Source organism: Rutidosis leptorrhynchoides, chromosome 5 (genome assembly GCF_046630445.1).
Source record: "Rutidosis leptorrhynchoides isolate AG116_Rl617_1_P2 chromosome 5, CSIRO_AGI_Rlap_v1, whole genome shotgun sequence".
In the NCBI taxonomy this organism is placed as follows: domain Eukaryota; kingdom Viridiplantae; phylum Streptophyta; class Magnoliopsida; order Asterales; family Asteraceae; genus Rutidosis; species Rutidosis leptorrhynchoides.
This window is the reverse complement of record NC_092337.1, coordinates 458389352-458399802: the sequence shown is the minus strand read 5'-3', so window position 1 is coordinate 458399802 and position 10451 is coordinate 458389352. Positions and strand designations below refer to the sequence as shown.

General features: G+C 36.7%; 3 protein-coding genes across 4 annotated transcripts; all 3 read left to right on the top strand.

The window, feature by feature from the left end:
* The first annotated feature begins 410 nt into the window (after positions 1-410).
* On the top strand, positions 411-4240 carry LOC139846851 (glyoxylate/hydroxypyruvate reductase HPR3). Of its 2 annotated transcripts, XM_071836394.1 has the most exons (3): positions 411-905; positions 1118-1177; positions 3569-4240. In XM_071836394.1, the coding sequence occupies exons 1-3, from the start codon at positions 462-464 to the stop codon at positions 4094-4096; spliced, it is 1032 nt and encodes a 343-aa protein (XP_071692495.1). In that variant the 5' UTR covers positions 411-461; the 3' UTR covers positions 4097-4240. The 2 variants fall into 2 exon arrangements, with proteins under 2 accessions (XP_071692495.1, XP_071692496.1); XM_071836395.1 differs by lacking the exon at positions 1118-1177.
* Positions 4241-5094: 854 nt separating this feature from the next.
* On the top strand, positions 5095-8256 carry LOC139850648 (glyoxylate/hydroxypyruvate reductase HPR3-like). The gene is made up of 2 exons (XM_071840199.1): positions 5095-5637; positions 7618-8256. The coding sequence occupies exons 1-2, from the start codon at positions 5212-5214 to the stop codon at positions 8143-8145; spliced, it is 954 nt and encodes a 317-aa protein (XP_071696300.1). The 5' UTR covers positions 5095-5211; the 3' UTR covers positions 8146-8256.
* On the top strand, positions 5501-10188 carry LOC139850649 (expansin-A7-like). Its single transcript, XM_071840200.1, has 4 exons — positions 5501-5637; positions 8783-8896; positions 9018-9327; positions 9827-10188. The coding sequence occupies exons 2-4, from the start codon at positions 8797-8799 to the stop codon at positions 10137-10139; spliced, it is 723 nt and encodes a 240-aa protein (XP_071696301.1). The 5' UTR covers positions 5501-5637; positions 8783-8796; the 3' UTR covers positions 10140-10188.
* Positions 10189-10451: the final 263 nt, after the last annotated feature.

Here is a 10451-nt window from a genome sequence, read left to right as displayed (position 1 = left end):
ATATAATTGAACTAAATAATATTATTAAAAGTATTAAAAAATAATTAAATAATAATTTAACACTGAACGATTTCTTTTATTTTGGGAATTGATTCGTACACCACCTCAAATTTGCCATACACCACCAAATAAATTATTTAGACATTTATACCCTTCATTTGGTGGTATATGACAAATTTGATAGTGTAAAAGAAAGGGTAAAAATGTCTAAATAATTAATTTGGTGGTGTATGGCAAATTTGAAGTGGTGTACGAATCAACCCCTTTTTATTTTAGCCGCAATATTAAATTCAATGTTAAATTTAACACTGAGATTTAACATTAAACTAGGCTTTAAGTCAATACACAAAAAGGTCAAAAAAGGATTTAGTAGTACCATGATAAAGATGCATAATCCATAAAGTCAGTACACATGAACTGATTCTCTATCAGCTACACTCGCTATTCTTTCTCTCCCATCAATGGCCGACTTAGTTCAATCCACCGATAACAGCCACCTCCCTGTTGCAATCATCCACCGTGCCCCTAATTTTAAATTCTCTTCATCATGGGCTACAGACATCTTTACCCCAATCGAACCGTCGGATCCTTTATACCCGACCCATCGCCCATCTGCTCGGGTCATCATCGTCATGGCTCTTACCCCACTCAAATCCGAACATTTGGACCTATACCCGTCCGTTGAATGCGTTATCGGAACAACCGCCGGCGTTGACCATATCGATTTAGCAGAGTGCCGTCGTCGGAATATTCGTGTCACGAGCGCCGGTGACGCTTTCTCTGAAGACGGAGCCGATTATGCAGTTGGTTTACTCATCGATGTTCTCCGACGTTTTTCTGCTGCGGATAGATATGTTCGGGCCGGGTTATGGCCCGTCAAAGGCGATTATCCACTTGGAAGCAAGGTAAACTAATTATAATTAATTATCTTTATTAGTAATGATACTATTATTCAGCACGTAAGTTACAAGAACCATAATCATTTATTATTGGAGTAAAATTATACTAATACAATACAGATGATGTGTATTATATCTACATGTACATCTTGTAAAAATGTGTCAGAATTTGCATAAATTTTGTGCAGGGTGTAAAAATGTGACATAATTTGCATAAGTTTTGTGCAGGGAGTCATGATAAAAACATCAAATTATCACTCTTTCAATTCAATGCAATGGTACAATATCTTGATTCAAATTTTTTTTGTTATATGTAGTGTAAACTGTAAATATCATTTCACATGTGAGATTGTATGTATGCAAGTTTACAAACTGGTTAACTGAATAGATCTTAAATTAAGGGAAAATTGTTTGAAAATGCATTGAACTTTCACCAAATTCCTATTGTATGCATTCAACTTTCAGATGTATGCATTCAACTATTTTAATTGTTCTATTGTATGTATTTACCTGTATTTAACCTGTTATAACAAGTAAACTTCAGCTTACCTCAATTTCAAAATTACATCATTGGTCCCTCTTGTTTGTCAAATATTACATCATTTGTTTTTTCTAGACAAAATTACATCGTTGGTCCCTGACATATATCTTTTTTCATTGGTTACAAATTTGAGTTATACATATCTAGGTATTCTGACAGCTGTAATGCTAGTATGTGAGTTTATATGAGGACTAGAAAGTTTATTCCTTCATGTGTTCATCGCATTATTACTGGTAGTAATTGTATTATTCTAATTATTTAAAACCAACACGTTAGATACAATAGTTTAAACTAGGTTTCGAACCCTCGCTTCGCGCCGGGGGTTCGGTTTTCAATGTATTTTATTGCGTTTAGTTTGTAAAATTATTTCGTGACCAACGATGATGCCGTTGAAGCGCAACTCGATTCGAACTAAAAGGTATAGCTCGTGAAAGATTTAAATGTTATGTTAAATTAACAATATATGTACATCTCCGCGTTTCGCTATGGAATTGTCGCCTTTTAAAAATTTAATGCAAAATCGACGTGTATGAAAAGTTTCCCAAATATTTAGCGTTTTTAAAAAAGCGTCCGTTTTGCGTATAGTTAGTGACATTGTGTTCCTAAAATTATTTCGAGTTTAACGATGTTGTCGGAAAAATTTAACTCGTTGCGAGCGAGATGATATGACCCGTTGAAGATTTGAGGGAGTTTATTTAAGATTTTTTTTATGAAAATGGTCATTTGACACTTTACCTCTCTGTTTAGGGGGCCGATTTGATTTTTTAAGAAAAGTCTGGGGTCTTTGTTGGTGGAATGAAATTTAAATAATAAAATAAAAAAAGTGAAAAGTCGGAAATACCCTTGTGTACTATTCACTTCCACTATGTCTTTTAGATATATAGATATGAAAATGGTCATTTGACACTTTATCCCCCTGTTTAGGGGGTCGATTTGATTTTTTTTAAAAAGTCTGGGGGTCTTTGTTGGTGGAAATGAAATTTAAATAATAAAATAAATAAAAAGTGAAAAGTCGGAAATACCCTTGTGTACTATTCACTGCCACTATGTCTTTTAGATATATAGATATAATATAATATGCTAAACACAATTTTAGTTTATGAATGCATGTCTAAATATATATACTGGTTCAAGTACAACAACAACAATACCCAATTCCACTAAAGTGGAGTGTGGGGAGGTTAGATGTAGACAGTCCTTTCCTCTACCCTAAATTAAAAGGGAAGTGATTCCTCCACCCACGGATACCTATCGGTCCCCAGGTAGAGGAAGTCGTCCCTCCCTATTCTGTAGAGCAGAGAGGCTGCTTCCTAGGGACATCCGACCAGAAAGAACCATGAATTCCGATATGTGCAGTAAAAAAAAAATAAAAAATACAAGTAAAGTTGATAAAATAGAAACTTTACCATGAATAATGTATACTCCAATACGATATGTATAAGTAAATAGAGCATGTAACAATATATACTGGTTCAAGTGATGGTCTATAACTTATACTGTAATTAAGAAATCTTGCATTCTCTACAATATTCATAATGTTTTTCACCTGTGATCTGTGCTGCATGCTTGTTTAAAGAATAACCAAGGCTTGTTGGTTATGGTCAACTTGAAATGGTTACGGTTTTAAAAATGTGGAGTGAAAAAATTAGAAAAATATAAATTTAAAGATTCAAATAAAATTTCAAATCAGAGATAATATAATTTGATTTAAAAAGTTAAGATACATACTCAAATCATATCATGTACGGGAAAGTCACATATTTGGGTTGAGGTTTTCAAAATTAGGGTTCTTATTTTATTTTATTTTTTTGATTTTTGATGATGAAGATGAAGATGTGAGTGGAGTAGAGTGAAGGAGAATGTTAGGACTATGCGCGTCAAAAATAAATATTAATTGGACAAACATGAAGGACCAATCGGGTAACTTTTTTTACATATTAACCTGGTACCTTCTTTACAAGTTACCTGATACATACAATAGAACAATTAAAATAGCACAATGCATATAATAAAAGATTTGAAAGTTGGATGCATACAATAGAAATTTGGTGAAAGTTCAATGCATTTTCATATAATTTTCCCTTAAATGAAAACTGACACTAATTGATAACCTACTTTCATTTTTCAGTTAGGAGGGAAACGAGTTGGGATTATTGGGCTTGGAAGTATCGGCACGTTAGTTGCTAAACGTTTGGAGCCATTTGGGTGCACCATCGCATATAGCTCGAGAAATAGAAAGTCACAACTCCCCTACGTGTTCTACTCCAATGTTCTTGATCTTGCAACCAACAGTGATACCCTAATCGTTTGCTGCTCGTTGACTGACAAAACACACCACATCATAAACAGTGATGTTTTGACAGCCCTTGGGAACAGGGGCATTATCGTCAATATTGGGCGTGGGGGCCTTGTGGATGAAAAGGAACTAGTGAAGTTTTTGGTTGAAGGTAAACTTGGAGGAGCAGGTCTTGATGTTTACGAGAATGAGCCCGAGGTACCAAAGGAACTGTTTACAATGGACAATGTTGTTTTGTCTCCACATCGAGCTATTCTAACGCCAGAAGCATTTGAAGGAGTTAGAGAGGTAATGGTCGGGAACTTAAAAGCCTTTTTTTCAAACAAGCCATTGTTGTCTGAAGTTAATCTTTCTGATTAATGTTTGATTTCAGTTGACTTCGCTTTTGTGATTGTGTATTAATTTGATGATAATGTTGTTTTGTATATTGAACATCAGCAAGAAAGAATCACACTTGATTAGATCCATCAAATGGGCTATCTGAGATAAGATTATACTCTTGAATCTGTATCTCTCTGTTCACGCATTTGAATATGATGTCAAAATTGCAACCATACTTTTAACTACTTGAGGAGTAGTAGTGATACTATATTTTATTGATGACTCTAGCACGTCATGATGCAACTTTGCACAATATTGAACCCAAGGGAGGAGTTGTCCAAAATAAGACCATAATTTTAATGGTGATGGGCAAAATTAGGTGTGTTGGGGGTGGGGTGTTTGGTACTGACGTGACAGACATATTGGTAAATTCGGAAATAATGGGTGATGTGTTGCGTGACGTGTTTGGTGAAGTGTTAAAATATGATTGGAAGATGAGTGAAATAATAAAAAATAAACAAATTGGACCAATCAGATTTTTTGAGTGCCATTTTTTTTCCCGTGCTCCAAGCACACATGTCATGGTTGAAGGCTTCCAACACACCGCACTAGAGGCGTGTTGGTGGCACACAAGGGTTTAATGCGCTCGGTTAAAATAGGTCTAAAAAGGGACGTTGATATTTCTTTCATTAATTTTGATAAATTTATCATATTTGTGCATCATTTATACAATGGTACAAGTACATAAGAATCCTTAAAAAATTAAGCTCACATTTACATTTATAGGATTCTCGTTTAGGCCAAAAAAAAAAAAAAAAAAAAAAACTCGTTTAGTTGGAGCGTTTGACTTTTTATTACAGTGTATAAAATTGTCTACCTGGTGCCAAGATTACAATATTTTACATCATATACCTTTATTGTTCCACGACATATAAAGGATCATTCGATTTTAGCTAATTCAACTGACTTGTACAATTAAACCCAAATTGGTCTGAACCTTCGATTGTTAGTAAGATCAAAACCAGAATTATCCGTTTTGTGTTGTAAAACCATACTAAGGAAATATCTTGACTATAACGACTAACGTATATAAATAAATATCCGTCAAATACCAAAATAATTACAGTCACACCGTTCAATATTTTTGTTCATCAATGGCCACCGAAAATAAACTCCCAGTCGCTATAATCCATCGCAAACCCGCTTTCAATTTCTCCGTCTCATGGCTCAACGACATCGTCAACCCGATTGAACATTCGGATCCTTCATACTCATCCCACCGTCAATCCGCTCGTGCTGTAATCGTCGTCGGCCCTTCACCACTCAATTCCGATCACTTGGATCAGTACCCATCCGTTGAATGCGTCTTTGGAACGTCCGCTGGAACTGATCATATTGATTTAGTGGAGTGCCGGCGCCGGAATATTCGTGTCACTAGCGCCGGCGATGCCTTTTCCGAAGACGGCGCTGATTATGCTGTTGGTTTGTTGATTGATGTTTTACGGCGTGTTTCTGCTGCTGATAATTATGTTCGGGCCGGGTTATGGCCCGTTAAAGGCGATTATCCTCTTGGCAACAAGGTATACTAAATTCTCTTCTCAAAAAAGACTAATTTATAATTCAATTTTTGCCTAGAAGAAAAGTGAAATAATTCAGGCTTAACAAAAACAAGGATTAACATCTATCAACATCAATTTTATTATTTAATGGTAAGTTTTACTCTAAGTTCACATTTAGATAGGTTGTTTTTAGCAATCTATTTTAGGTGGGTTTTAGGTCGTAGAATGTGGTGATCCCGGGCGGTTCAGGGATAGCTTGAAGGTGGTCAGTCGGGTGGTTTAACAGTGGCGGAGGTAGGAATTTTTTTTCACTGGGGGCGAAATTTTTTTTAAAGCGTAGCAAATGTTTTTGGTCGAAATATGAACATTTTTGGGCAAAATATGGAGGTTTTTAGGGAAAATATGGAGGTTTTTGGGCAAAAAATTTGAAAGTTTTGGGGCAAAAAAAATCCACGGGGGCAAAGTCGGAAAAAATCGAAATTTTTACAATGAAAATTGCAAATCCACTAGGGGCGGGCGCCCCCCCTTTGCCCCAACATAGTTTCGCCCCTGGTACTGGTTTTCATTTGGCCACTTCAATTTCAAGTAAGATGTGTGCAAAGGGGGTGAAGGTGATGTTCATGTTGTGGATTCTAGCTAGTTCCAATCGTTTTTCAAGGTGCTTTGAGTGGTTTTTTTATTGTGGTTATGGCGGTTTTCAATCACTCTTAAGTGAGCCCCTGTGGCTCCGGCCGGTGGTCTGTTTTGTAGTGCTTTGGATAGTGGGTTCAACTAATCTCAAGGTAGTCATGGTGTTGGTCAGTTTTTGTTGGTGGCTTCAAGCAAAGTTATTATGGAAGGTAGTCTTAAGATATGGGGCCCTGAGTTCCAGAGGTCTCAGGTTCGAATCCTGTCCAGGGCGAATATTTAGTGGTGGCCATGGATGGGTTGGAAACAGCCAGGGAGTAGTTCTGATGGGCTGCGTACATCAGAGTATTGGGACGGATTACTCGCCCTCCCGGGTTTTCGAACAGGGAAAAACCTTCTACCTTAGTCGTCTCAAGAGGTTTATGTTGGTGGTTTTAGGTTTTGGTGTTAGGTGGTAGTTCCTGGTGGTTCTTGCCGGTGTTTTTGGGTTTTTTTGAATGGCTTTTTAGGTGGTTGTAGGTTGTGGTCCTAAGGGTCAGGATCAAGGTGTGTGACTTTAGCTAGAGATTTTTGTTCGTGAAATTAGATTGGTGGTCTCATGTTATTTTGATGGGTGGTTTGGTCCGGTGGTTTAAATGATCGTGGTTTCATGTTGTTCCTCTAGTTGTAGATGGTTTTGATTGTGGTTGGGGATGTGGGTTCAAGTCGTTGACACTGGTTTGGCTTTACGTTCAAAGTTTCTTTCTCTGCTAACATTTCTATAAATCACGGAACCACCACTTGTTAGATTGTGTGATCGAAACTGTTCGGTTTTAGGTTTCAGGTTTTATCTCAGTTATCGTTGTGATAGCCGTGGTTGGTTTTTCACTCGTTTACATGCTTTTTGCCCTTAAGTGGTCTAGTGTTGATTTGTTTGGTGAATTGTAGCTATAATCGTTTGTACTTTTTTGGGGTCATATTTTGAACATGGTTGTAAGGTTTTTTAAGAAACGAGTGAACTTGGTAGTAGGTTGATTTAATTTTATCGGAGTTGGCCTTTAGGGTCGTAGTTTTGAGGTCATGAAGTCTTGTTTGTTGGAGTTAGATTTCGTTAGGTTTTGGTATAATTACCATCTTTTTTATAGTCTTATTTTGTAAAACTTTTTTAAAAAAGTTCATTTTCTAAAAAAAAGATGTTAATGACAAACTTTGAGGCCTTTAAGAGAACTCTTAAGGTTATATTTACCATTTCCTTCTTTTTAATACTTTAATTTTTTGTTCATAGAAGCCTTCCTATCAGGAGAGTAGGAGACTATAGATCTAACTTAAAGATTTATTGGTTACGATAGTTACATAATGTGCTAATTACCATTAGCCAATTCTTTAATTGTTTAGTTAGGAGGTAAACGAATCGGGATTGTTGGGCTTGGAAGTATTGGTATGTTAGTTGCTAAACGGCTCGAGCCATTTGGATGTGCCATTTCCTATACCTCAAGAACAGAAAGATCTCAAGTTCCATATTCATTCTACTCGAGTGTTATTGATCTTGCAACCAATAGTGATGCTCTAATTGTTTGTTGCTCGTTGACCGCAAAAACACACCACATCATAAATCGCCATGTCTTGACGGCCCTTGGAAACAGGGGTATTATCGTCAATATTGGACGTGGGGCCCTTGTGGACGAAAAGGAACTTGTGAAGCTCTTGGTTGAAGGTCAACTTGGAGGAGCAGGTCTTGATGTTTTTGAGAATGAACCCGACGTACCTAAAGAACTGTTTACACTGGATAGCGTTGTTTTGTCTCCACATAAAGCTGTTATAACTCCAGAATCAGTTGCAGCATTACAAGATATAGTTATCGGAAACTTAAATGCTTTTTTCTCGAATAAGCCATTGTTGTCTGAAGTTAATCCTATTGATTAAGTATAATGTTGATTTGAATCATTTGACATTTGCAATGTTGTATTCAGCTAGTGTTAATCTACTCATAATCGTAATGTTATGTACGTTCAACTTCAATAAACTAGTTACATTTTTCAATAGCTTGTAAATAATACGAAGAAATAACCAATTTTTGGTGCAGCAACGAATACCTTTTACATTACATAAAGGCTATATTCTATACCTCCAACTTTTATACACATAATTAATCCTATTTTTGCAACAGATAAGTGAAACGTGAGCCCATTTGGTAATATATTTATGTATTATGTCGTCGAACAAACCATGCTTTTTCACCCAAAAAAAGCAATAAAACCTGCTCGCACGTTATCAACTACATTTTAATTAGTACAAATCCATATTGCCTAGTATAACTGATGCTATTTTCATTATTATAAACTAAAAATATTTGACTTAAAAAAACACAAACTCTTCGTGATGGTCACAAACCCACTCTTTTCTTGCAACGTTATTTTGGGTCCTATAAATGTCTTTATGACATTTAGAAGGTCAATAGGCACTAACATTCAGAAAAAAAGCTTAACAATGGCTTCTTTTCATAATTCATGGGTCTTATGCCTCTTCATTGTGATTACCACATTTGTGTCATTTGGTTCAGTTTTGGTTGGAGCTATGTTTGCACGCCCTCGTGCACCGGCTGTGTACCGCCCTAGTCCTTGGACTCTCGCCCATGCCACGTTTTATGGAGACGAGTCAGCATCTTCAACCATGGGTACGTACTACTCATTTGTATACAAATACAAATACAAAATAATTCTAAAAGGATGTCTAGATAGATAGATTAATGGCATAAAGTATGTCTCTTAACTATGATTTTTAATGATATATATCAGGAGGTGCTTGCGGATATGGGAACATAATCACTAATGGATACGGGACAAATACAGCTGCGTTGAGCTCAACAATCTTTAGTAATGGGTTCGCGTGCGGGCAATGCTTCCAAATGAGATGTGTCACGTCTCCATGGTGCTCGAAAGGCATTGTCACTATCACCGCTACAAACCTCTGCCCCCCTAATTGGTCCGAGGGATCCAATAATGGTGGATGGTGCAACCCACCTAGAACCCATTTTGACATGGCTAAGCCCGCTTTCATGCAAATTGCACAATGGAAAGCCGGTATTGTTCCAGTCATGTACCGCAGGTATATTTGTTAATTTCTTCCTTAAAACCAAATATGTATAAAGTACAGAGAAACGTTACACTGACAAAAATAAAAACCATGAACATATACAAAATGATGTTGCAAAATGGTTATATCATTTGCACACACACACGCGCTTTCGGTCCGGACTGATGCAAGCTTGCCTTTCAAAAAAAAAAATGGTTATATCAACCTTACTTATAAACCATCCCATAATACAGTTGAGGCCTCATATTCTCACAAGAGTATCAGATTCAAACCTTACTAGCAACATATCTTCGGGTGGCAAGAGAAAAAGATCGAAAAACGGGAACATGTTAATACAGTTAGCCCACGTACATATGAGTAATAATATTCCCCTTCATCGAGTAGCTTGAACAGAAAAACCTTATCCAATACTACTATTTTCATTTATAATACTCCATTTTGTATTTAACATATTGAAAAGCCCGAGCAATAATTACATATTGACCTAAAATGTTACTCCATATTCTCGTAGGGTGCCCTGCGCCAGGATCGGTGGTCTTAGATTTTCTTTTCAGGGTAATGGCTACTGGCTACTTGTTTACGTGATGAACGTTGGTGGTGCGGGTGACATTAGTAGCATGTGGGTCAAAGGAACCAAGACTGCTTGGATAAGCATGAGCCATAACTGGGGTGCATCATATCAAGCATTTGCGACACTTAAAGGTCAAGCCCTCTCATTTAGGCTAACTTCCTACACAACCAAACAGACCATAATATGTAACAATGTTGCACCAGCTAATTGGAACCTTGGGTTGACTTATGAAGCTAATGTAGACTTCCATTAATTGATCCACCTCGATGTTATGTTATTTTGCAAATCAATTTACTTTAGAATTTGTGACACGTTTTTATGTCATTATAAATGTATATTTTTATATTATTCATGGAACGTAATATGTATGTAAGAATTTGTGGATCCAGATGCTGAGGTGGACAAGGGTCCCACAGTATCCTTAAGTGGACCCCAACATTCAACCCTGTTGAATTCTTGGATGTTCTAGTGATAGTAAACCCAAACAGAAGCTTCTTGTAACTCTGGGTAGTTCTTTAGAAAGTTCCCATCTCCATGAGCAAATGCCTTCAATTAAGTGTTAAAT

Bases quoted from the DNA above. Each gene is read 5' to 3' on its own strand.
- LOC139846851 (XM_071836394.1), top strand. From the start codon at position 462: ATGGCCGACTTAGTTCAATCCACCGATAACAGCCACCTCCCTGTTGCA. The intron at 906-1,117 runs GTAAACTAATTA...AATTTGCATAAG, and splicing joins ATTATCCACTTGGAAGCAAG to TTTTGTGCAGGGAGTCATGA. The intron at 1,178-3,568 runs GTACAATATCTT...TTCATTTTTCAG, and splicing joins TCTTTCAATTCAATGCAATG to TTAGGAGGGAAACGAGTTGG.
- LOC139850648 (XM_071840199.1), top strand. From the start codon at position 5,212: ATGGCCACCGAAAATAAACTCCCAGTCGCTATAATCCATCGCAAACCC. The intron at 5,638-7,617 runs GTATACTAAATT...TTAATTGTTTAG, and splicing joins ATTATCCTCTTGGCAACAAG to TTAGGAGGTAAACGAATCGG.
- LOC139850649 (XM_071840200.1), top strand. From the start codon at position 8,797: ATGTTTGCACGCCCTCGTGCACCGGCTGTGTACCGCCCTAGTCCTTGG. The intron at 8,897-9,017 runs GTACGTACTACT...GATATATATCAG, and splicing joins GTCAGCATCTTCAACCATGG to GAGGTGCTTGCGGATATGGG. The intron at 9,328-9,826 runs GTATATTTGTTA...ATATTCTCGTAG, and splicing joins GTTCCAGTCATGTACCGCAG to GGTGCCCTGCGCCAGGATCG.